General features: G+C 39.0%; 3 protein-coding genes across 7 annotated transcripts in view; 2 read left to right on the top strand and 1 right to left on the bottom strand.

Annotated features, from left to right (window-relative positions):
* The window catches only part of LOC108998280 (ethylene-responsive transcription factor-like protein At4g13040), a 28,792-nt gene extending 15,073 nt beyond the window's left edge, over positions 1-13,719 (top strand). For 4 of the 5 annotated variants that reach the window (XM_018974796.2, XM_018974797.2, XM_018974798.2 and 1 more), the window contains 2 exons: positions 13,065-13,186; positions 13,272-13,719. In XM_018974796.2, the coding sequence (XP_018830341.1) occupies positions 13,065-13,186; positions 13,272-13,408 (259 nt within the window). In that variant the 3' untranslated portion in view covers positions 13,409-13,719. The remainder of the gene's footprint in view (positions 1-13,064; positions 13,187-13,271) is intronic. The other variant, XM_018974800.2, reaches the window with a different exon arrangement.
* A 1,982-nt stretch (positions 13,720-15,701) lies between these two features.
* LOC108998250 lies at positions 15,702-17,460 on the bottom strand. Its single transcript, XM_018974747.1, has 3 exons — positions 17,153-17,460; positions 16,095-16,443; positions 15,702-15,977 (listed from the first exon to the last, which is right to left on the bottom strand). Exons 1-3 carry the CDS (start codon positions 17,458-17,460, stop codon positions 15,702-15,704), a joined length of 933 nt encoding a protein of 310 aa, XP_018830292.1.
* A 3,187-nt stretch (positions 17,461-20,647) lies between these two features.
* On the top strand, positions 20,648-23,097 carry LOC108998293. The gene is made up of 4 exons (XM_018974809.2): positions 20,648-21,016; positions 21,249-21,362; positions 21,871-21,975; positions 22,594-23,097. The coding sequence occupies exons 1-4, from the start codon at positions 20,902-20,904 to the stop codon at positions 22,866-22,868; spliced, it is 609 nt and encodes a 202-aa protein (XP_018830354.1). The 5' UTR covers positions 20,648-20,901; the 3' UTR covers positions 22,869-23,097.
* Positions 23,098-25,985: the final 2,888 nt, after the last annotated feature.

The following is a 25,985-nucleotide window of genomic DNA, read 5'->3' as shown; positions in this document are numbered from 1 at the left end:
AAGTCTCATCATAATCAATGCCATAAGTTTGAGTGTAACCCTTAGCAACCAAGCGGGCTTTCAGACGTTCAACAGACCCATCAGAATGAAATTTGATTGTATATACCCATCTACAACCAACAAGGTATTTACCAGGTGGTAGAGGATCAAGATCCCATGTCCCATTATGGTGAAGAGCATCCATTTCATTTTTCATAGCTGTCCTCCATTCCGAATCAGATAAAGCATCATGAACTGTCTTAGGAACAGAAAGTTTTGAAAGTTGAGAAGTAAAGCATGAAAAAGATGGAGATAAGGCATGACAAGAGACATATTGGGCAATCGGATGTTGAGTAACACAAGAACGAGTACCTTTTCGGAGAGCAATAGGTGGAGAGTCTGAAGCAGTAGGTAACTCAGGATCTGAAGATAGAGATAAGATTGGTGGAGGCATGGGAGCCGGGGGCCGCACACGACGCGAGTACACCTGTAAAGGAACAAGGGAAGGAATAGAGGAGGATTGGGTAAAAGTGGGTGAGTGTGCAGGAGAAATGGTAAGAGTAGGTAATGGTAGAGGATCACACTCAACAACTGAAGATGTTGTCGAGAAATAAGGTATGAACTCAAAAAAGGTGACATCAGCACTAGTAAAGTAACGTCTAAGAGTAGGACTAGCAACGATATCCTTTTTGAGTCCGAGAATAACCAACAAAGAAACACTTGGTAGCACGTGGATCAAGCTTATCAAAGCCTGGGCCAAGGTTATGAACATAGCAAACACACCCAAAGATTTTGGGAGGGAGAGAAAAAGGGTGGAGACAAAGGGAACAAGATGGAGAATGGGGAGGAACCATCGAGGACTGACGAAGGCATACGGTTAATAAGGTGACACGCAGTAAGAACACCATCACTCCAAAAACGTTTAGGAACATGCATGTGCAATAAAAGTGCTCTGGTTACATCTAACAAATGCCGATTTTTGCGTTCAGCCACCCCATTCTGTTGGGGTGTATAAGAGCATGAAGTTTGATGAACAATTCCTTTATTACTTAAGTAAGTATCAAAGGCACTAGATTTGTATTCTTTAGCATTGTCAGAACGCAAAACTTGAACTTTTTGTCTAAATTGAGTTTTAATTTCTTTCCGAAAGACTTTGAATATGGAAAGAAGTTCAGATCGTGCCTTCATTAGAAACAACCATGTCATACGAGAATAGTCATCAACAAATGTAACAAAATACTGAAACTTGTTTGATACAATGTTGATTGGTCCCCATATATCAGAGTGAACCAATTCAAAAGAACTAGATGCTCGATTATCAACTCGAGGTAAAAAAGACACACGATGGTGTTTGCTAAGCTGACATGCTTCACAAGGAAAGGAAGATGCATTTTCAAGATTCCTAACTTAACGTTTCAAAAGAGTAAGAGATGGGTGTCCAAGGCGACAATGCCATTCAAAAGCAGATGATGAGGATGTGAGGGCTCGAGTGGGTGACTGTTTGACATCAAGGTAATACAGACCACCAGCTTCATGCCCCGTACCAATCTTCTTCCCCGTCTTGAGATCCTGAAAGATACATACAGAGGGATAAAATGTCACAGAACATTGAAGAGTTTGAGTAATTTGACTAATGGACAACAAACTAAAGGGAAAACTAGGAGCATATAGAACAGATGACAAGGATATAGAATCGGTGAGCTTAGTGGATCCAATGCCTGTAACTTTAGCAAGAGAACCATTAGCAAGAGTAACACTCTTTGGAGATGTCAAAGTATCTAACTTAGATAAGGAATAAGACAAACCGGTCAAATGTTCATTAGCTCCTGAATCGATGATCCATGGATCTTGAGTAGATGAGACAAGACAGGCGGACGCTGTACCTGAATGGGCATGAGTAGCTATGGAAGATGAAGTTGCTCATGTGCGAGCCAAAAACTGATCATACTCATCCTTCGATATGCTAATCATCTCTAGAGTCGGGTCGGAACTCGTTGACGGTGATGTAGCATTTTGGCAAATAGCTTGATTAACGGATCCAGATGGTCTACCATGGAGATCCCAACAATAGTCTACCGAGTGGTTAGTGCGACCACAATGAGTGCACTTACGAGATTCACGACCTCGAGTGCGATTACCTCTGGCATCACGCCCCCCACGTGCACCTCTACCACTCCGGCCTCCACGCCCACCGGGAGCAACATAGGAGGCAGCTAAAGCGGATCTCTCATTACTCTGATCTGAAGAAAACTGAGATCCTTGTCCAGATAATGTGGCTCGCTGAAGTTGGGAGAACACATCAGGAAATGGAGGAAGTTGTGGACTTGCCAGAATTTGAGAACGCACTGACTCATACTCAGGTTTTAAGCCAACAAGGAACCGAACAACATTAAAATCTTCCCGTTGTTTTAGCATACTTGAAACATCAGAAGTGATAGGTTGATACATTCTGAGTTCTTCACATATGCTTATCACTTGAGAATAATATTCTTCTAGGCCCAAAGCACCCTGTTCCAACCCAAAGAATTGCTGACACAACTCATAAATACGGGTTATGTTCCCAGCACCCGAATACATCTGTTTGAGATGCTTCCACACCTCTTGAGCGGTGTCAAAATGTATTAAGCTGGTGCAAATATTAGGCTCAATACTGGTCAACATTAGGGACAGTATTTGAGCATCTTCTTGCTCCCATTGAGCAAATGTAGAACTAGCTGAGTTAGGCATTGGATCAATCAAGTGAGTACGACAAAGACCCTTGCCTTTCAAAAACACTTCAACAGATTTTGACCACAACATATAGTTTTTTCCATTTAACTTCACCGAAGTCATAGGCATACTAATGTTTGGTGCAAGAGACATTGACTCAAATTTAGTTGTCATAGAGAAAAGTATCACAACAATTCAACTTGGAGTCAAGAATACACAAAATATGAAAAATGGATGAAAAATTGGGATTAAAAACCCAAATTTCGGATCTGTATTGGTCAAAACAAGCCTGTACCGGCCGAAACAAGCAAGTATCGGGTCTGAACCGGCCTGTATCGGGTCTGAACCTCTCTGTTTCGGGTCTAAACCGGTATATACCGGGTTGTATCGGCCTGTATCGGGTGCGTTTCGGGTATCTCCGGAACCGGCTTCAAAAACTAACCCTAAATTGGAATAGCTTATCCCGAATGAGGATAACTTATCCTAAACAGGAATAAGTTTACCGTATACATGTTACCAAACATACGTTATACTGGATAGAAATAAGACCTTACTCCGGATTAGGGGCATACGTAGTTGAGGACATGATAGTAGAGACCTGCCACCAACCACTCCGAGATGTCAACGTCGCCGGCGATAAACAGGGATTCCGGCAGCCGATGACGACGGGAGACACACCGGTGTGCACAGAAAACGCCGGCGATCTTGATTCTGGTGTCCAGTACCGGAGACGGCACCTGAGGTCACCGGAAAAACTTGAAACAGATACCGGCCACCAACGACAACGACGTCGCCGGCGATAACCACCACAGACAACGATGGTGATACCACTGCGCCGTCGCACAACCACCACTAACTCCGTCGCACAACCACAAGCACCACTAGCTCCATCGCACAACCACCACTAACTGACTACACTTTTCTCTGATACCATGTAGTCGAACATTAGTAGAACATAGAGAGAGAGAATGAATTCGTATTTTCATTTACATTCAACATCCTATACATACTACATACAAATGACCATTGTATACTCATGAACTATACTAATTACAACCATGTCCTCTAACAATGCCAAAAGAGAATCCCCTTTCCATCTCCCACCTTCAATCTGAAATTATTGGAGAAGGAATCCCATCCTTTTCTAATAAATTTCCACAAACTAACCCCACAAGCTCCACTAGCTGCATTAGTACACCAACCTCCCCACAAACTTCCATATTTCTCTTCTATCACATTTTTCCAAAGGGCTTTACTCTCCAATTGATATCTCCAAAGCCATTTCCCAAGTAAAGCTCTATTAAAAACCCTTAAATCTTTAATCCCCAAACCACCACGATCCAATGGTTGACAAACCTTCTTCCCACTAACCAAGTGAAACTTCTTATCCTCTCCATTGCCTCCCCATAAGAAATTTCGAAATAAACTCCCAATCCTCTTTTCAACTAAATTCTTCTACTTGCTGGCCTTATAATTTAATTTTCCATCACATAGATTGGTTAATGACCGATAAGATCACTAGTATGAAGGGATTTTGAGTTTTTTTTAAATAATTAGCAAAATCTTATTAAAAAGTGCAAAGTGGCGCAACCCAAGTACACAGAAAGTATATAAAAAGGAAATACCCCACTAACTAGAAGAAGAAAAAGTTCAAAATTACCTTAACTTTGGTTTAGAGATTGCATAATGATTTGCAGCCTCTGGGTATTCTCTTGAGGCTCGGTAAGGGGCTGTTGGACTGTCAAAAGCAAGGAGAAATTTAAGGACCACATTGAGTTATGGCTGACAGGTACACTGCAGGCTGTTTTAAGTAAAAATTGATGAAATGCCCTTTCTCCTTACATAGGCATGGCAGCAGCGAGGGAAGATAGGAATTACAAACTAGAGCTTGCATGATGTTTTTTAATCTTGACAGAATTTGAAGAATAGCTTCATATTTTCTGGATGGTTTTGAAGTCAAGTTGCTGGAGAAATCATTGAGTTTCTTACCTTAATGGTGCAACAGATCTGGAGAAGACCTCTAATCAGTTTTTTTTCTTATTTTGGAATTTTGGGTCTTGAAACAAAAGGTGTAGCAGCCTTTGGCAGCACCCTCAAGTGAGCTTTGGTTTGATCTTTTGGGGAAAACTTGAAGAGAATAGGTTGCACTAGGTGGTGGCACCCTGTCAGAAATTTTCTGATGATTTTCCAGGGAAAATAATATGCTACATTGGAGGTGTAAAATTTAATAAAAAGATCTAACCTCAAAATGCCTTCTTCTAAACTATATTCACCCCATTTTATCCTTGTAGTTTCAACTAAATTTGAATGAGTAAAGGAGATTGAGAAACAAGAAATCAATTCCACTTCCCAATCGTACACTAGGACATGCTCCATTGTGGATTGCCAATTGTAACTTGGTGAAATTCATCCATTGATGGCTCCTTGTGGCAAGAGATTCTGAACAATTTTGGTTAAACTTCCTTCAGGGCTTGATATTCCCACCACACATCATGTCAAAACTTGACTTTGGACCCGTCTCCCACCTTAATTTTGATGGGCCTAGAAAAACCTCCCCACCCTTGGAGAATGTTTTTCCATACCCCTACTCCGATTGGTCCATTTACTGTGTTAGATGTAACACCCACTTTCGTAGGTTAGGAGTGTTACGTACTTTCGTAACTGTTCTCGGTAAAGAGACCCAACATGATAACACTACCTAATTTATCGAAAACAAATTCCCAAAAGAAAAACAAAAATATAGTCTCATAGCAAGAAAATTTAAAATTGATCTTTTAATGAAAAGAAAAGACACTTATTAAGTTAGAGGACATGGTTGTAATTAGTGCAATTTATGAGGATATAATTGTCATTTGAATGTAGTATGTATATGCTGTTGAACGTTAATGAATGACAAGTAATATTCTCTCTCTATGTTCGACTACATGGTTTTAGAGAGTTGAGTAGTCGGTTGGTGGGGTTGTGCGACAGAGAGTGGTTGTTAGTGGCGTAGAGTGGTTAGTGGTGGTTAGTGTGGTATCACCGTAGTTGTCTGTGGTGGTTAGTGTGGTTTTTTTGTTTTTCCTCTTCATCGTTGGTAGTCAGCAGCTTTTTTCAAGGTGTTTCCGGTGACCACAGGTGTCGTCTTTGGTACTGGGCACCAGAATCGAGCTTGCCGGCATTGTCTGTGCACTCCGGTGGTTTTCCCATCGTCATCAGCTGCCTGGAGGCTTGTTTATCACCGACGACATCGAAGTCTCGGGGTGTTTGGTTGCAGGTCTCAACTATCCAATCCTCGATTGCGTATGCCCCCAACCTGGAATAAGAGCTTATTCCCATCCGGAATAACACCCATTTCGTAACAAGAATATGGTAAACCCAGCTTCACTTATCCTCGTTTAGGATAACTTATTCTTGTTTAAGGCCAGTTTTGAAGCTAGTACCGGCAATACCCGATACAGGCCGATATAATCTGATATAGGTTGGTTCAATCCCGATACATCCCGGTTTAGACCCGAAACAAACCGGTTCAGACCCGATATAGGCCGATTCTAAGCCGATATGTGCTTGTTTTGACCCGTACAAGCTGATTCCACCTGGTACAGATCTGAAATTTGGGTTCTTAAGCTAGGTTTCTACCTTTCCAGATTGTATTTCTCAGTTTTTCATCCATATTTCATATTTTGTGGATTCTTTGTCTTCAAGTTGAATTGTTGTGATACTTTTCTCCATGACAACTAAATTTGAGTCACCGTCTCTTGCACCAAACTTTAATATGCCTATGACTTCGGTGAAGTTGAATGGAAAAAGCTATATGTTGTGGTCAAAATCTGTTGAAATGTTTTTGAAAGGCATGGGTCTTCTTCGTTACCCACTTGGTTGATCCAATGCCTGACTCAACTAGTTCTACATTTGCTCAATTGGAGCAAGAAGATGCTTAAATCTTGTCCTTGATGTTAACCAATATTGAGCCTAATATTTGCACTAGCTTAACACATTTTGACACTGCTCAAGAGGTGTGGAGGCATCTCAAACAGATGTATTCAGGTGCTGGGATTATAACCTGTATTTATGAGTTGTGTTAACATTTATTTGGGTTGGAACAGGGTGTTTTGGGTCTGGAAGAGTATTATTCTCAAGTGATGAGCATATGTGAAGAATTTAAAATGTATCAACCTATCACTTATGATGTTTCAAGTATGCTACAACGTGAAGAGTTTAATGTTGTTCGGTTTCTTGTTGGCTTAAAACCTGAGTACGAGTCGGTTCGCTCTCAAATTTTGGCAAGTCCACAGCTTCCCTTATTTCCTGATGTATTCTCTCGACTTTAGCGAGCCACATTATTTGGATAAGGATCTCAATAGTCTTTTGATCAGAGTAATAAGAGATCCGCTTTAGTTGTCTCCTATGTTGCTCCTGGTGGACGTGGAGACCGGAGTGGTAGACGTGCACGTGGGAGACATGATGTTAGAGGTAATCGCACTCGAGGTCTTAAATCTCGTAAGTGCACCCATTGTGATTACACTAACCACTTGGCGGACTATTGTTGGGATCTACATGGTAGACCATCTGGGTCCGCTAATCAGGCCATTTGCCAAGTTGCTACATCACCGTCAACGAGCTCCAACCTAACTCCAGAGATGATTAGCATATTGAAGGATGAGTATGATCAGCTTTTGGGTCGCACACGGGCGGCTTCATTTACCATAGCTATTCTTGCCCATTCAGGTACATCGTTCGCGTCTTGTCTCATCTACTCAAGATCCATGGATCATCGATTTAGGAGTTAATGAATATTTGACCGGTTTGTCTTATTCGTTATCTAAGTTAGATACTATGACATTTCTAAAGAGTGTTACTTTTGCTAAAGTTACAGGTATTAGATCCACTAAGCTCACTGATTCTATATCCTCGTCATCTGTTCTATACGCTCCTAGTTTTCTCTTTAGTTTGTTGTCCATTAGTAAAATTACTCAAAACTCTTCAATGTTTTGTGACCTTTTATCCTTCTGTATGGATCTATCAGGATCTCAAGACGGAGAAGAAGATTGGTATGGGGCATGAAGTTGGTGGTCTGTATTACCTTGATGTCAAACAGTCACCCACTCGAGCCCTCACATCCTCATCATATCATCTTCTTTTGAATGGCATTGCCGCCTTGGACACCCATCTCATTCTCTTTTGAAACTTCAAGTTAGGCATCTTGGAAATGTGTCTTCATTTGCTTGTGAAGCATGTCAGCTTAGCAACAACCATCGTGTCTTTTGTACCTCAAGTTGATAATTGAGCATCTAGTCGTTTTGAATTGTTTCACTTCGATATATGGGAACCAATCAACATTGTATCAAACAAGTTTCAATATTTTGTTACTTTTGTTGATGACTATTTTCATATGACATGGTTGTTTCTGATGAAGGCACGATCTGAACTTCTTTCCATATTCAAAGTCTTTCGGGAAGAAATTAAAACTCAATTTAGACAAAAAGTTCAAGTTTTGCATTCTAACAATGCTAAAAAATATCAGTCTAGTGTCTTTGCCACTTAAGTGATAAATGAATTATTCATCAAACTCCATGCTCTTATACACCCCAACAGAATGGGGTGGCTGAACGCAAAAATCGCCATTTGTTAGATGTAACCTGAGCACTTTTTCTGCACACGCATGTTTCTAAACGTTTTTGGAGTGATGGTGTTCTTACTGCATGTCACCTTATTAACCATATGCCTTCTTTAGTCCTCGATGGTTCATCTCCCTTTTCCATCTTGTTCCCTTCCTCTCCATCTTTTACTCTCCCTCCAAAATTCTTTGGGTGTGTTTGCTATGTTCATAACCTTGGTCCAGGCTTTGATAAGCTTGATCCACATACTACCAAGTGTTTCTTGCTGGTTATTCCCGGACTCAAAAAGGATATCACTGTTATAGTCTTGCTCTTAGAAACGTTACTTCACGAGTGTTGATGTCAACTTCTTTGAGTCTATACCCTATTTCTCGGACACATCTTCGGTTGTTGAGTGTGATCCTCTACCATTACCTACTCTTATCCTTTCTCCTGCACACTCACCCACTTTTAACCAACCCTCCTTAGTGCCTTCCCTTGTTCCTTTTTAGGTGTACTTACGTCGCTTGTGGCCCTTGGCTCCCATGCCTCCACCAACCTAGTCTCCATCTTTAGATCCTGAGTTACCTAGTGCTTCAGACTCTCCACCCATTGCTCTCCGAAAAGGTACTTGTTCTTGTGTTACTGAACATCCGATTAGCCAATATGTCTCTTGTCTGACCTTATCTCCATCATTTTCATGTTTTACTTCTCAACTTTCAAAACTTTCTGTTCCTAAGAAAATTCAGGATGCTTTATCTGATCCGAGATGGAGGACAACTATGAAAAATGACATGGATGCACTTCACCATAATGGGACATGGGATCTTGTTTCTCTATCACTTGGTAAACAACCTGTTGGCTGTAGATGGGTATATACAATCAAATTCTATCATGATGGTTCTGCGGAACGTCTAAGAGCTTGTTTGGTTGCTAAGGCTTACACTCAAACTTATGGAATTGATTACGACGAGACTTTCTTCCTGGTTGCCAAAATTTCTTATGTTCGAGTATTGATCTCTCTTTCTACTAATTTGGAATGACTCTTATTTCAGTTGGATGTTAAAAATGCATTCCTACATGGCGATTTAAATGAGGAAGTGTATATGGAGCAACCATCTGGGTTTGTTGCTCAGGGGGAGTGAGGTATTGTGTGCAAGTTAAAAAAGGCATTATATAGTTTGAAACAATCTCCTCGAGCATGGTTGGGAGGTTCTTTGGTGTTGTATTGGCATATGGTCTTCATAGATGCCAAACAGACCACTCGGTGTTTCATCTACATAGTGATGCAGGTCATATCTTGTTGGTTGTATATGTGGGTGACATTGCAATTACTGGCGAGTGACTCATCTGGAATTACTACGCTAAAACAATTTTTACATGATCAGTTTCAGACAAAAGACTTGGGCAAACTTAGATACTTTCTTGGGATTGAAGTTGGTAGATCTAAAAAAGGTATTAACCTATGTCGGAGAAAATATGTACTTCACCTTCTGGAAGAAACTGGCATGTTGGGTGCATGACCTATTGACACTCCTGTGGACCCAAATCGTAAACTCTTGAAGAGGAAGGGGAGTCGTTTGGAGATCCAGGTTGGTATCAAAGACTTGTTGGGAAATTGAATTATCTTACTATCACTAGACCTGATATCTCTTATGCAGTGTGTTTAGTGAGCCAATTTCTACAAATGCCCAGGGTCTCACATTGGGATGCTATAATCCATATTCTTTGTTACCTTAAGCGAGCTCCTGGCCTTGGATTGTTGTATATACCAAATGGACATTTTAGAATTGAAGCTTTTTCAGATGTTGATTGGGCTATGATCTCCTTCAGATAGAAGATCGACTACTGGATATTGTACCTTTGTGGGAGGTAACTTGGTTATATGGAAGAGTAAGAAGCAAATAGTAGTAGCTTGGTTTAGTGCAGAAGTTGAATACAGCGCAATGGCTCACACTACTAGTGAGCTGACATGGTTACAACACTTTCTTCAAGAGATTGGGTTTCCAGCTCCTGTCCCTCTTCAGTTATTTTGTGATAATCAAGCTGTAATGCATATTGCGTCTCATCCTGTGTTCCATAAGAGGACTAAACACATTGAGATTGATTGTCATTTTATTTGGAATAAAATACTAAGTGGTGACATTTCTACACCTTTTGTGAAGTCTGCTGATCAACTTGCATATATGTTTACCAAACCACTGTGTTATAGTCGGTTAAAGCTTATTAGTTTCAAGCTAGGTTTATATAATATATGTGCTCCAGCTTGAGGCGGAGGTTGTAATTAGTGTAACTCATGAGGGTATAATTGTCATTTGTATGTAGTATGTATATGCTGTTGAACATCAATGAATAACAAGTAGTATTCTCTCTCTATGTTTGACTACATTAACTAAGTCTGAAAATCCCTTAACACATGATCTATGCCTGGCCGTCAGCTTGTCAACGCTATCTTCTTTACCTGGACATTTTAAAAACATAAAAAACAACCAACCAACCAACCAACCAAAATGAGTCAAATAGTCAATAAGTAGTACATCGTACAGTAAACATAATAAAAATAGGGTTTTCTTGAAAGCATGCATACTTAAATACTAATACTTTTACTAACATAAACATGTAACATGTATAATGCATAACTCATTAAACTTATCTTTCCCTTTCTTTAATGGACAACACACCTTAACCCCCGTGTGCAAGGTTGTGCACTGGTTCCACTGCTTGTGCTCACAAGGGAAACTACTTAATGTATCATAACATATAATGGCAGACCATGCTTAGGTTTGTGGCTTGCACATCCACTCATAACTGTTTTGGTACCATGCATCTTTTATGGTCAATCTTAAAGCTTTTTTCATAACTTGGCTTTTATCTTTTTACCATGATGCATGTAGAACTCATAACTACATGCATCATAAATGAAAACATATCATGATGCATGTAAAACATTTAAAAACATGACGTCGAAACTCACTTGCATCATATCATAACTTAGTACGTAAAAAGGAGCTTTCATTAAAAGGCCATACACATAATACTTTAAAAACATTGTTTACCATCCATGTAAGGGTATGATCATGCTACTTACCTCTTTTGCTTCTATCGATAACAAAAGCATCAATAAACACCTACTTGAAGTTGCTGGAAAGGGGTTGAACTTGATATGGTGAGGCTGGTTCTTTTTTCAATCTCCTGAAATTGTGGCAGATATCTAGGGTTAGGGATTGATTTTCTTGAAGAACATCACATGGGATTGCTATAAAAACTTTCCAGACTCACAGCAGCCTCTGTTTTTTCCAGTTTTCAGGCCATTTAGTCCTTTTAATCAGACCTGAAAAACCTAATAACAGGGCTGTACGAATTTAACTCAGTTTGTTTTGAAAAGGGGTTCTAGGAATCCTAATGGCTAGGAGTTCTAGGGTAAATATGTCGCAATTCTGTGGACCCATTTAGGAGTCATAAATGGGGCTGGTTTCTAATCATCACAAATTTAACAGCCAAAAATAAGTGGGCTTTGGCTAGAGAACACTTGGGCTTATCCATCCATATATAGGCCTAATGGGCCAAACCTACTCCATTTTGAATCTAGGTCCATAATTTCATATTCAATTCTATCTCCTCAATACTAGATCCTCAAATAATAAAGCCTAAAAAAATTGGGCCCGTGGTCCAAACTTATATCTGGATGTTACATTAGAACACCAATTGTCCCGCATACTCCCATACTTGACTTCCCCCACCAATCACCACAGAGACTCTCCATTGCATAGTGGGGCCACAGCCATTTGTCTAGTAAGGCTCGATTAAATACTATCATGTTTAACCCCCAATCCACCAGAGGAAATTGGGCACCATATGGTTTGGCCATTTAACTAGGTGACATTTGAGTGTCCCTCTGATAACTTTTCAATATGCTTTGTCTTGCCTATTGAGACTGGGAAGTGAGACAAAAATAAGTAAGTTAGAAAGGGTGCTCTTGATGTATATGATCTGACCTCCTTTTGACAAATAAAGACGCTTCCAGCAAGCCAGTTGCCTTTCCATTTTCTCAATAATATCTTCCAATATTGACTTTGTCTTCAATGCTTTGTACAATTGAATATTTGGTTTATCTAGATTTTTTTTTTTTTTTTAATTTTTAATTTCTGTGTCTTTCTCCTCTTTTTATATCTTACTGAGGTCTTGACTACCATCTTTGAGTGGATGAATATGGTGGTGAATTTAAGAAAAACTGTATAGGATTTTGTTCCACGAGAACTTTACTTGTGGAAGGTTTGATTGTCAAATAGATTATCACCTAGGTTTCCTATTGTTTCTGATAAATGCTTTATCAGCCATAAGACTGCACGTCTGAAATTGTTTTATTTGCAACATTTGAAGACAAGATGTTGAGTACCAACAATTGAGTGGACCAGAGAGAATTGATCCAGCAAGATTGCTGCTAAAATGTTAGGAGATCTAGAACAGGTGATGTTCGTAGGGATGGGTGTAATACAAAGATGTACTGGTGTGAGAAGATTTGGGTCGGGTGCTAGGCGCCAATGAGAATACTATCTCAATTATGAAGTGTTAATTGTTTATTTATCGTGGTACTGCTATTCTTTTAGACTTTCTGGGCTTTCTCACGGTTGCCCATTTTTTGCATAATATATTCTTGTATGCCAAGTTGGAGAAGGAAATCATTAGGCCGAAGAGGAATAAAGGAAACCTATTTAGTTACTGATGGTTTCTGGGCATTATGTTCCAAAATAGACTTAGCCAAGTATGTTTAAACTCAATAATCCCTTTGTTTACTTCCAGGGCTGCTTTTATGTGTGGGAGGGAACCCAACTTTGAGCTTTCTGAGGAGGAGAAGCAAGAACTTAGGAAATTCAAGTGGGAAGAGTTCTTGGCCATAACTCGTCATGCAATTACTAGTAAAAGTAATCTTTCTGGCTAGACTTTGTAATAATTATGTTCAGGTTCATGTTCCTTGGATCTTTAATTGCTCTCTTTCAAATAATTCAGAACATAAGAGAAGGCTTGGAACAGGGTCTCAGAGGAGGTCCGAGTCCCCAATGGAGAACAGTGAATGGGATGCCAAGCAAGAAGTCAATAGCCTTTCAGCTTCAGAAGATGTGGAGCCTGACACATCTGCCTCTTGAAAACTATGAAAAGAGAATAGGCTGATATTCTGGTTCTAACAGTGAAGTTGTAGCTGATGGGCCTCCATTTTTGGTGTATGAAGCCCTCATATAGGGTAATAATGGTATATTTCATTGTCTCCTCTTAAGAAAATCCTTTATGACTTGTACACAATAAATAGTTCAATACTGGATGTAGAGTAGTTATTTATCACCATCGTCTTTGATCCACTGAACTCGATCACAGCTATTATTCTTTCTTTTTCCTTCCCATAGCCGAAGCTCATGTACTGCAATCTTTGATTGTTAATAGTTTGAGCTTTCCAGTTTGCTGATTATTAACTATTACTATTGGTAGATCGAAGTGGGCTCATGAGGTGAATGTTCCATCTGACTCATGCATAGAAATGCCAGAGGAAACCACCTTGAAATTTCATAATGTGATGTATCGGGAATTGACTCGTACATGTACAACTCGTGCAAAATTTGAAGCTCAAATTTAAAATGTTTTACAAATATCATTTTTTTTTTTTTTTTTGTAACTTGAGTCCATTGAAGTAGAAAATTGACTCGAATTGTATGGATTGGTGCGTGGTAGACAGATGTGGGTTTCTTTTTCAAACGATTGAAGCTAAGTATTATTTCTTATTATTTAATTAGTATTCATTGATCTTTAATATCACCGCTAGATACAACCTTTTTTATGTGTGGGTTGAATGTTTGTAGCAACAAACTAGAATAATAGGGCAAAAATAACTTGCTGATCTTCAAGGGATTAGAAACCTCCAATACAGTTTTATTAACTTTCTTCAACGCAATACAAAGAAAAGGCTTCAGTATTTAAAGAAGCTTTATGACTGTTAATGATCGTTACAACAAGGGCATTATAGTAATACTAAGTAAGTGAGGACACAAATGTATATTAAGCCTTTAATCAACACGTGCGCAATACATGACTAACTAACAATTAACTAACAGGTTACATCCTCATGTGTTCCTTCCTTCTATATCTCGAGCTTCCCTTCTGGCATAAACTGATCATAACAACTGCCCTCCCCTTCAAAGACCTTGCCCACAAGGTCAGGATAATAAGTCCTCAGCTGTTCTACAGGTTCCCAAGTGGAACTCTCCTCATCCGTACCATGTCATTTCACCAATAGTTCGATAAAAGGTTTATTATCTCTAGTAGACATACGTCTGTCAAGAATAGCTTCTGGTTCTACCTTAAAATTTCCACGAGAATCAATCAATGGTAACACAAGAGAGATCTGGGAATCAAAGCCAATATATTTCTTCAATCTTGAGACATGAAATACTGGATGAACTGATAAACTTGGTGGCAACTCAAGTCTGTAAGCTACCTCACCAATGCATTCCAAAATTCTGAATGGACCACAGTATCTGGCAGCTAGCTTGGATCTACTGGCTTGACTAACTGTCTGTTGCTTATACTTGTGCATTTTTAAATAAACTAAATCATCCATCTGAAACTTCCTTTCAATGTTATGTTTATCATATTGTTGTTTCATAGCCACATGTGCAGCCATCAAATTCTTTTTCAATAACCGTAGTATCTCATCTCTTAACTTTAATTCTCTGCCCACGGCTTCATTCTGAGTAGTACCATCAACATATTGAATTAAGGTTGGAGGAGGAACGCCATATAGTGTCTCAAATGGTGTCATTTTAGTCAAGGAGTGGACTAAGGTATTATACCACCATTTAGCCCAAGGAAGCCAATGCACCCACTGTTTTGGTCTCTCACTAACAAAACATCTCAGATATTGTTGCACACATTTATTAACCACTTCAGTCTGCCCATCTGATTGTGGATGATAAGCAGATGTAAAGTGTAGTTTAGTTCCTTGTAATTTAAACACTCTTTCCAGAAATTACTTGTGAAAATTACATCCCTATCAATTACAATGGTGGATGGCAACCCATGTAACTTGAATACCTGAGATGTGAAGACAGTAGCCATTGATACAACTATATAAGGGTGAGATAGAGGTAAAAAATGTGCATACTTGGTGAGTCTATCAACTACCACCAATATAACAGAAAGCCCTTTTGAACATGGTAAGGAATCAATAAAATCCATGGAAATCTCACTCCAAGATCTACTGGGAAGAGGCAAAGGCTACAATAACCCAACAGGTTGTAAATTTTTTGTCTTGCATCTTTGGCAAACTTGACATTCCTTTATAAAGTGCTTTATGTCTCTTCTCATACCACTCCATATAAAATGTGCCCTTACTCTATGTAGAGCCTTATGATAACCAGAATGGCCCCCAAAGGCACTACTATGTATAAACTACAGTACTTGATCCTTCATAGGGGATGAGGATGACAAAAACAGCCTGCCTTTCTTGAATAACAACCTATTTCTGACTTCAAACTTTTTATCAGAAAGCTTGCCTTCTTGGAGCTTTTTACAAATAGCTGAAATTTCTTCATCATTCAAGTAAGAATGTCTCAACTGTTCTAACCATAGGGGATCAAGGACTGTGATAGCCAACATTTCAGCAACTCCTTCCTCCACTTCCTCTCTTCTCGAAAGACTATCTGCTGCCACATTGTCCTTGCCATGCTTATATTCAATTGTAAAATCATAACCAAGCAACTTGGTAATCCATTTTTGTTAAGATGGAGTTCCTATCTTTGGTTCCAATAGAAACTTCAAACTTTGTTGATCTCTTTTTATTACAAACTCAGCTCCCAATAGGTATGGCCTCAATTTCTTCACATCCAATACAATTGCAAGGAATTCATTTTCATATGTAGAGAGGTCTAGTGCTTTTCCCTTCAAGGCTTGACTCAATAATGCTAAAGGCCTCCCTTCTTGACTTAAGACAACACCAATCCTTTTACCAGAAGCATCACATTCCAACAAGAATGGCTTGGAGAAATCTGGCAAAGCCAATACAGGTGGGTTTGTTACAGCCTTTTTCAGATCTGCTAAGGCTTTAGTAGCTTCCTCTCTCCAATTAAATGCATCTTTCTTCAACAAATTAGTCAATGGGGCTGCAATGGAGCCATACCCTTTGACAAATTTTCTGTAGTAACCAATTAGACCAAGGAATCCTCTTAATGACTTAAGGGATTTTGGTAAGGGCCACTCGAGCATTGCCTTGATCTTTGCTGGATCTGCTTTGACACCTTTTGCAGAGACTAAGTGTCACAAATATTCAATCTCTCCACAAGCAAACCTGCACTTACTATTTTTGGCAAAAAAAGTATTTTCTGCTAATGAGTCCAATACCACAGAAAGATGTTTTATATGTTCTTCTTTAGATTTACTATAGATCAAAATATCATAAAAAAAAAAAAAAAACAATAACAAACTTTCTCAATAAGGGTTGGAAGACCTCATTCATCAAGGACTAAAAAGTGGCTGGGGCATTGGTTATGTCCTTTGGCTTAACCAAAAATTCATACTGCCCTTGGTGTGTTCTAAATGCAGTTTTTTCAATATCCTCCTCCTTCACACGAATCTAATGGTACCCAAATCTAAGATCTAACTTGGAAAATATCGAGGCTTCATGTAATTCATCCAAGAGTTCATCAATGACAGGAATAGGGAATTTATGTTTAATTGTTTCTCTATTTAATCTCCTATAATCTATACACATACGCTATGATCCATCAGATTTTCTCACTAAAAGGACAGGTAAAATAAAGGGGGATTGGTTACTCCTTATCACTCCAGCATCCAATAATTCCTTAACTATTTTTTCTATTTCAGATTTTTGGAAAAAATGATACCTGTAAGGTCGAGTAGATATTGGCATGGTTCCCTCCTTGAGAGTAATCTGGTGATCTTTAGTTCTTCTTGGAGGCAAGCCCTTTGGTTCAGCAAAGACATTGTCATATTTAGCCAATACTGCCTCAATATCAGCAGCATATGTGCCCACCTCTTGGTTTGTCTCCTTGGCAACAATCTGAAGTAGCATGCCCTTCCTTTCCATAATAGTTAGTTGGCAAATCTGAACATCTTCAACAAACTCAGTCTTGCTGGAACTCAAGCCTCTAAGTGTGACAGAACTCTTGTCATTGGTAAATGTCATTGTCATGTTAGTGAAATCCCACAAGACAGGACCTAAGGTTCGCAACCATTGCATCCCAACCACCACATCACAACCTCCCAATGGTAGCAAGAAAAAATAAGTGTTGAAATGGTGACCTTGCATCTGAAACTATCAATTCTGGACCAAACCTTCACCATTCATCCTTTCCCCATTGACTACCCTTACTTCAATTTTCCCACTTTGCTTGACATCTAATCCCACCTTCCTTGCTATCATAGGGTCAAGAAAGTTATGTGTATTGCCAGTGTCAACAAGGACTATCATTGAGCAGTCCTTAACCTTGCCATGAACTCTCATAGTTTTTGGGCTTATACAACCTGCAATTGCATAAAGTGAAATCTCAGGCACCTCAGTCTCTATTCCCACAGCTTCATTAGTGCCCTGTGAGTCTTGCTGATTACCCTCGTCCCTCTCAGCATCTTGGAACCATTCCAATCCTGCCATTTCAAGGAGCTTGGCCTTAGTACACTTATGACCAGGCTGCCACTTGTCCTCACAGAAGTAACAAACCCCTATGTCCTTTCTTCCTTTCATCTCTGCTGGTGTCAGTCTTTGAAATGGAGTTGAGGGTTTGGAGCTATTAGGCCTTGGTCCAGAAAACCCCTATTTCCTCACAGAATTAGCAAGAACTGAATTTCTGCCCTCATTAGGAACATAAAAAAAGGAGGACTGGAATCTGTTGTGTCCCAGAGTGCTAGTGATATACTCCTTTTGGATCTTGGCTAATCCAAAGCAGTATTCAAGGTTTGAGGGTGCAACATTCGCACAAGAAGTCGTATCTCATCCCTAAGGCCACTCAAGAAGCAAGAGAGCTTATAGTTTTCAGATAACCTTTTCAATCTATTTGAAAGGACCTCAAATTGAGTTTTGTATGCACCAACAATAGAAGTTTGTCTCAACCTTGTAATGGCCTCCATAGGGTCATCATAAGAAGAACTTCCAAACCTTAACTGAACTGCTTCAACAAAGGAACGCCAAGAATTGAAAGAATATGTTTCCTCAGCATCTTGAAACCAAATTAAGGCATTCCCATCCATATAGAATGAGGCCATCATGATCTTCTGTCCATCTGGCATGGGGTGTAAGGCAAAATAATGATTTGCCTTATAGATCCATCCAATTGGATTGTCGCCATCAAATCTTGGGAAATCTAACTTAATACTACGAAATTGCATTCCAAAAGTCATATTTAAGTTTTCAGTGTGAACCCCATCTCCAGTCTTGTCATTCCCATTTCGAGCATTTCTTCCCCCATGCATGGCTTCCAACAAAAGGTCCATCTTTGAACTTAAACCCTCTAGAGCACTTTGATGATCTGCAACTCTCTACTCTTACAGTTCTTGATTTTGCTTCAACCCAAGAACAATCTTCTCCAGTTCTTTAAACCATGTGCCTTTTGCCATTGTAAAGAAAAGAAGAAAAAATTTTGTGCCCAGAATTGCGAAGGGCTCTGATGCCAATTGTAGCAACAGACTAGAATAATAGGACAAAAATAACTTACTGATCTTCAAGGGATCAGAAACCTCCAATACACTTTTATTAACTTTCTTCAACGCAATACACAGAAAAGGCTTCAGTATTTAAAGAAGTCTTATGACTGTTAATGACCGTTACAATAGGGGCATTATAGTAATACTAAGTAAGTGAGGACATAAATGTATATTAAGCCTTTAATCAACATGTGCGCAGCACATGACTAACTAACAGATTACATCCTCATGTGTTCCTCCTTCTATATCTCGAGCTCCCCTTCTGGCATAAATTGATCATAACAATGTTCAAGGTTTTTGTGCTAGATACATACTAGTGGAGTGCGCAAAGAGTATGCAAAAGTGACTGTACATAGAATTTTTTATTTATTGGAGATAACATATCAACGCCGATGTAATTTCACCAATTTTTGTATACATTGATGATATTGGATTATTCAAATAGAAATACTTAAAAATGCATATAACTTAGCTTTTATTATTTATTTAAATGAATAGAATGATTTTCTTGTATACTCATGTTAGAAAATGAAGGCATTTTTTTCATAGCATGAAAATTATATAATTCTAATTTTTGTTTTATTAATTTACCCAAAATTTTTGGGTAAGTAGTTTTTGTTGTCAAGTGATAAGTGAAGGTATATTATATTTTTTGTCATAGTAAGCACAAACCAATCTTGAAGAACTAAAATATAGACGTAGAATTAAGTCTAGTTTTTCGTTTATACGTACTTGATTAAAGCTAGGGGTGATACCCGCATGGTGCAGGGCGGGGGTACCCTCCCCCGCACCCCGCCCCACACCATGCAAGGGATGGGGGTTTTTCCCCCGCCCCCGGGAGGCAGGGGCAGGGGAAAAAACCCTATCCACCCCGCCCCCTGCCTAGGCCAACACACTGTGTTTAAAAAAAAAATTTTTGATCCAAAAATATTTTTTTAGACCAAAATTATAATATAATTAAAATTTATAAATATAAAAAGAATTTAAACTCATTAGAGTTAGATTTTGGATTGTCTTGGACTCCTAGACCAACCTTTATATAGGAGGACCAATTGTTGTGGACGTGTTTCACTGCCACCACCTTATGATCACATGCAACCCAAGAGTAGAGAGCTTAAGGGAACACCTCCTAAGTCAGTGACTTGAAGATAATAATAATAATAACAGTAATTCGATCCTATTTACTAACCTGGATTCCTACTTTATATAGAGTTCCACGAGTTATCTTTGTTCTCCTATCAAATAATAGTTATCATTTATTCGAATTCAAATTTAAAAATCAGAGTTTATCTCTTAACATATTTGAATGATAACTTTTTCTATCATTTGCCACCTACTGGGTAGTTATCCAATCGGTATTGGCTATGGGCTTGGTTCCCTTGATATTGAACTAGGCTTATCGGTAATGATATAGGCTTTGGTTATTAATAAGGGTCCATGCCCACTTTGGAAGCTAACCGAGCGGAATATCCTCTCCAAAAATAATTTTATCTTATTTAACTATCACTTAAGTCTAATTTTATACAAGTTATATAATTTAATAATATATCATAATTATGCATTAAAAATGAATAATTTAATGAATTGAGAAGTAGTAAAATAAATAAATAAATCGAGACAAATTGTACATGAACCATTTATCGCGTGGACTCTGCATTAAAGTAAACTAGACCCATCACCAACCAACAACGCTGATCCGGTGTGTTTCAAAAAAAAAAAAACGCTGGTCCGGTAGAGCGTATAGTTTCTCTGTAAATCTGTACGACTATGCGTTTGGATGAGTTGCAGCGCCGCTATGTCGATTGCTTCCATTGACGAAATCATTGCACACTTTCGTCTTCCTCGAGTATATCAATCAGTGAACAAATCAATATTTTAGTTTTGTTTTTCGTTCAAAAGGAAAAGAAAAGAAGTGTAGAGTATAGAGACAGAAAAAATGACTACAGGGGAGTCAAAACCCCTGGAAGGAGAGGCTCCATCATTGTTATCATCTTCGTCTTCGTTCTCTGATAGCTGGAAGGAGCGCATCTTCATTCCTACTCTCGTAGCAGGTCTTATTTTGTGTCGTTCAGTTTGATTGCCAATAAGTCAGAGGATAACATAGGAAACAAGAAAATTCACAATCTATAAATTTTATGCTGTCTTTTCGTTCAAACTTAGAGGAACCCATTATTTCTAAACGAATTTATTGTATTGGGTGCAATTAGCTATAGGTAATTAGGCTCAGTGATGGGGATTTATATGGTTCTGAATTTAAGAGATTTTCTTTGGGGTTTTGGGCAGGGATTGTTGGTGGAGGAGCTGGGTTGATGTCGAGACATAGGAAAGTTCAAGGTCTCGCAAAAATTTCTTCTACTTATGCTGCCAATCTCGCCATTGTCACCGGTTGCTATTGCGGTAATTTATTTTCAGTTTTATACTTATATTCAGTCTCCGATTTATAGAACTTTCAATGATGTGATTATGTTGGCTTATTGTTTTGTAGTTTGTTTTTTGATGTTATGATTACTTAGTTTTTATTTATTCATGCGAGGATGCTTTTATTTTGATATAGACATATTGAATGTAACTACTGCAAGGAAAAAAAAAAATTCCCAGAGAACAGGTTTTTCTTTATTTTCCTTTATGAAACTAAGGCTTCAATGGAAATCGAAGCGTTTTTCTTGTTTTTCATGCGGAGAGCTGCATCTTAAGGAATCTTTGGTGGTTCCTTGGGCTTATGCATTTATCCCAGTAATCCTCGAGTTTCCATGAATTATGTATATCAAAAACAAATTCTCAAGAAAATGCAAGGCAACCAGAGACATGCTTTGGCTGCCAAAAAGGGTTTTCTGTTTGATGGCAATAGAAATTGATTGAAGGATGTCGGTATTGTTTTGAATTGATTCGCTTACTGATTTGACAGGAGCCCGGGAATTTGTGAGATCAACGCGTAAAACAGGACTTGATGATCTACTGAACTCTGCAATTGCGGGCTTCGGCACTGGTGCTCTGCTAGGGCGTCTTCAAGGTTGAATTCCACTAATTTCTTACCCCCACCCCAAAAAAGAAAAATAATGCTTGCATGTGCTCTTGAGTGTGTGTGCATGCATAATGTTCTTTGTCAAAACTACTCTGGGAACAATAATCTGCAACAATTCAGGTTGCTTAGACATCTACTCTTACATAACTGCACTGTATAGTGTGCATTACATAATTAATTTGCTTTCCAATATCAAAATTTCTAATTGTATTCTCCGTAATCTGAAAGTAGTCAAGATAGCTGAACCTGATGATGAAGTTTAAGTAGTCGTGTAGATGGAACCGGAAAATCCCCTAATGCTGAAAATCTTAGAACTGAGCCAGAACATCATCATTGTTATTGAGGAGTTCAACCAGTTGCTTGTCCTATAAAACATTGCTCAATGGTGGACATTTGTTTAATTACTCATGTTCTTGGAGAGGGTGGGGGCAGAGGGGAATGATGGACAACACTATAGAGAACAGCTCTGTGCAGGTCCATTGAACTTGGTGTACTCAAGAAATAAGATGCTTTTAATTTTAGCCTCTTACCCTTTACACCCAATTTTACATTTTGATCTTCCACTTCCAACTCATAATTAATTTGGTTTCTTCTTTGGCATGTTAGGAGGTCAACCTGGTGCTGTCCGTTACTCGATCATCTTTGCTATTGTGGGGACAACAGCAGATTTTGCAGCATACAGAGTAAAGCCTCACCTGAGGAGTTACACTGAATCTTTATTTGGGAATAACGGGAATTCACAGAAGGATGGATGGTTGAAATGGCCGGAGTGGTCTCCCATACAAGTGCTTGATGAGGAAGCTATTGCTGCAAAACAAGCCCGGGAACAGGAGCTGTATGCACAAAGGGTACTTGGCAAACTAAGCAACGAGAAATCTTGAGAACATCTTTTGTCGTCGAGTTCCTATGTTTGTTATTCATTGTCCAGCTGATGAAAGGGATTCAATAAACAATTTTGACGATATTGAGTTGTTTGTCTTTAGAAGTTTCTGCTTTCAATTGATGAATTTGCTGCTTGTCCTACAAGATTACCAGTAATCTTCTTGGAATGGGAGAACTTTTCAGATGTATAATTCATAAAACTTCCTGGCAATTATTTCTGACGGTGAAGTCGTGCTTTTGCAGTTATTCCTACCCGGTTCTCAGGCAAATCTTTGAGGTAATTCATTAGTTTGGCAATTTGATTTGCAGGGAACTGCTAAAAAGAATTACGAAAGCATGATCATGTAATCTATCATCTACTCCCAATAAAATATTGTATTCAGTCTAATTGTTTATAAATTTATTGGTATCTAAATTATGTGTAACAGTATAAATTGAAAGCATGATGGTTTTGTTAATAAGGTTAGACGGTGTCTTCTTACCAATTCATGGGCACTCCTAACTTCATTTTTGCCGGTAAGCTCAAGGCCTTGAAGTATGTTTTAAAGAAGTACTAGAATGTGAAAGTCTTTGGGAATGTTGACAGTCAGAAGAATTCCCTTGTAGAGGAGCTACAAGACTTGGAGGGGAGAGAGGTGAATGGAGTTCCATATGAGAAGGCTTTGTTGAGGAAATGTTCACCGGTGCCTGAACTTGAGAGGGTGTTGTTGATGGAGGAGATCTCTTGGCAACAAAAATCTAAGGCATTTGGTTGAAAGAAGAGGATAAATGCATGAAGCTTTTTCATGGAGTGGATAATTCACATTGTCACAATAATGTTATTGAGATGCTTCATTCAGATAATCGTGTGCTCTTTTCTCCTTTTGAGATCAAGAACCATATAGTGCATTACTATGAGAATCTTCTCACATAACTAGCTACTTGGAGGCCAAACCTTTATGGTTTGGCTTTTGAGTTTCTTGATCCTTGGGAGTGTGAGATGGTTGGAAGGACCCTTTGAAGAAGTTGAATTCATGTGATTAGTGGAATGACAAAAGACAAAGCTCCTGGACTTTATGGTTTTTCTATGGGATTTGTTTTAGATGTGTTTCGCACACATTTCTTCTACTCCGCTAACCTGCAACCAGAGAAAGGAAATTGGCTTGGATTTGGGCAGAGAACGCCTCCGATGCCTAAGTCAGTAGAGTTTTATTGTGCTCCAATGGTCTATCATCTTGAGTTTGCCAGGTGCATACCTTGATTAGTATTTATAGTGGGCTTGTTGTCTTAACTTGGTAACTTTCTCTTTTGGGTTTGGTTCTTCCCTCCTTTCTTGATGTGTGGCCTGTCAGCATTTAAGCTTCCCTTGAATTGCTCCTCCATGAGATGGGTACTGTTTGGCATACGTTACTACCCTGCATTGTTTGCCCTATTGTTTGCCTATATGTATGCCCTCGGTTTCCTTAACTGGCAAGTCCTTTTTATCTTCAGCTTCCATTCTTCGAATGGGCCCATGGGCTTTGCCAACACCACTCCTTACTATATAGGACTCATTTGCAGGGTTTGAAAGGGGAAGGGCCCAACTTCATTTTTTCAAGCTTGTTGGGATATTATGAAAGATGATGTGATGGGTGTCTTTCATGAGTTCTATTCTTTCAAAAAGTTCAAAAAATGCCTTAATGTGACTTTTATTGCTCTCATTCCAAAGAAACATGGGGTTTCAGAGGTAGGATTTTCGCATTATTAGTCTTGTTGTAAGTGGGGTTTACAAGATTATCTAGAAAGTTCTTGCTAACTACATGAGTACAGTTATGGAAAAAATTATTTTTAAGTCTCAAAATGCCCTTATTTAGGAGAGACAAATACTTGATTCGGTTCTCTTTGTCAATGAATGCTTGGATAGTAGAATGAGAGAGGGAGTTTCAGGCTTATTGTGCAAGCTTAACTTGGAAGAGGCGTATGATCACGTGAATTGGGATTTCCTCTTTTATATGCTTGGGAGATGTGGCTTTGGGAAGAGGTGGTGTTTGTGGACCCAACATTGCATCATCTCAACCGCTTGATTCTTGGTGTTAGTAATGGCACCCCAACTTTTTTTTTTAACAGCTTTTGTGGCTTGAGGCAAGGGGATCCATTATCCTCATTTCTCTTTGTTTATGGAGAAGCTTGGTTTGGATGGTGGAGGCCGCCATTTGGGGAGGTTTTCTTTCTAGTTCTACCATAATTTCTCATTTTCTTTTCGCAGATGGTACTCTTCTTTCTTGCGACGCAAATCATGGTCAAATTCAAGCCGGGCCCTAATGTTATGATTTGAAGCTGTGTCGGGTCTCAATGTGAACTTTGAACAGTAGGAGATGGTTCCAGTGGGTGTGGTGCACAATATTAATAATCTGGAGAGTCTTTTGGGTTGTAACGTTGCTTCCTTGCCTATGAAATAATTGGGTCTTCTGTTGGAGCGACTTATAAGGCTAAAGTCATTTGGGATACGGTTGTTGAGAAAATATTGGTTGGGTAAAAACAGATGTATCTATTGAAAGGGGGTAGAATTACTTTAGAGCACTCTCTCCAACCTTCTCACTTATTTTTTGTCTGTGTTTCCTTTGCCTACAGGGATAGCCAATAGGATTAAGAAGTTATTTCGGGCTTTTTGTGAGGTGGAATGGGAGAGGAAGCTAAGTTTCACATGGTTAGTTGGAACAAAATTTGCTCTCCAATTTCTGATGGAGGTTTGGGGGTTCGTAACTCGAGCATATTCAATAAAGCCCTCTTGGGAAAATGTTTATGGAGGTATTAATTGGAGGGGAAATCGCTTTGAAATAGGAGAGGTGGGGTTATGGAAATTTATAAGAAAGGGATGGAAGTGTTTTGCCACTCAAATTAGTTTTGCAATTGGTGAGGGCTTTTGAATCAAATTTTTGCATGATATTTGATGTGGTAACTGCGCTCTTAATGGGGTGTTCCTAGCCCTTTATAGCATTCTTATTGATCGGATGCCTCTATGTCAGATTTGCAGGTCTTTTTTCATGGTCCTTACTAGTGGGATGCTTGTTTTATTAGAGTTGTTCATGATTGGGAGATTAATGAAGTTTTTGAATTTTTTAAGCCTTTTATATTCTACATGCTGGGTAGCAACGATG

This window comes from Juglans regia, chromosome 12 (assembly GCF_001411555.2).
Source record: "Juglans regia cultivar Chandler chromosome 12, Walnut 2.0, whole genome shotgun sequence".
Classification (NCBI taxonomy): Eukaryota; Viridiplantae; Streptophyta; class Magnoliopsida; order Fagales; family Juglandaceae; genus Juglans; species Juglans regia.
Note: the sequence above shows the minus strand (reverse complement) of the source record. Positions and strands in the feature narration are given on the sequence as shown.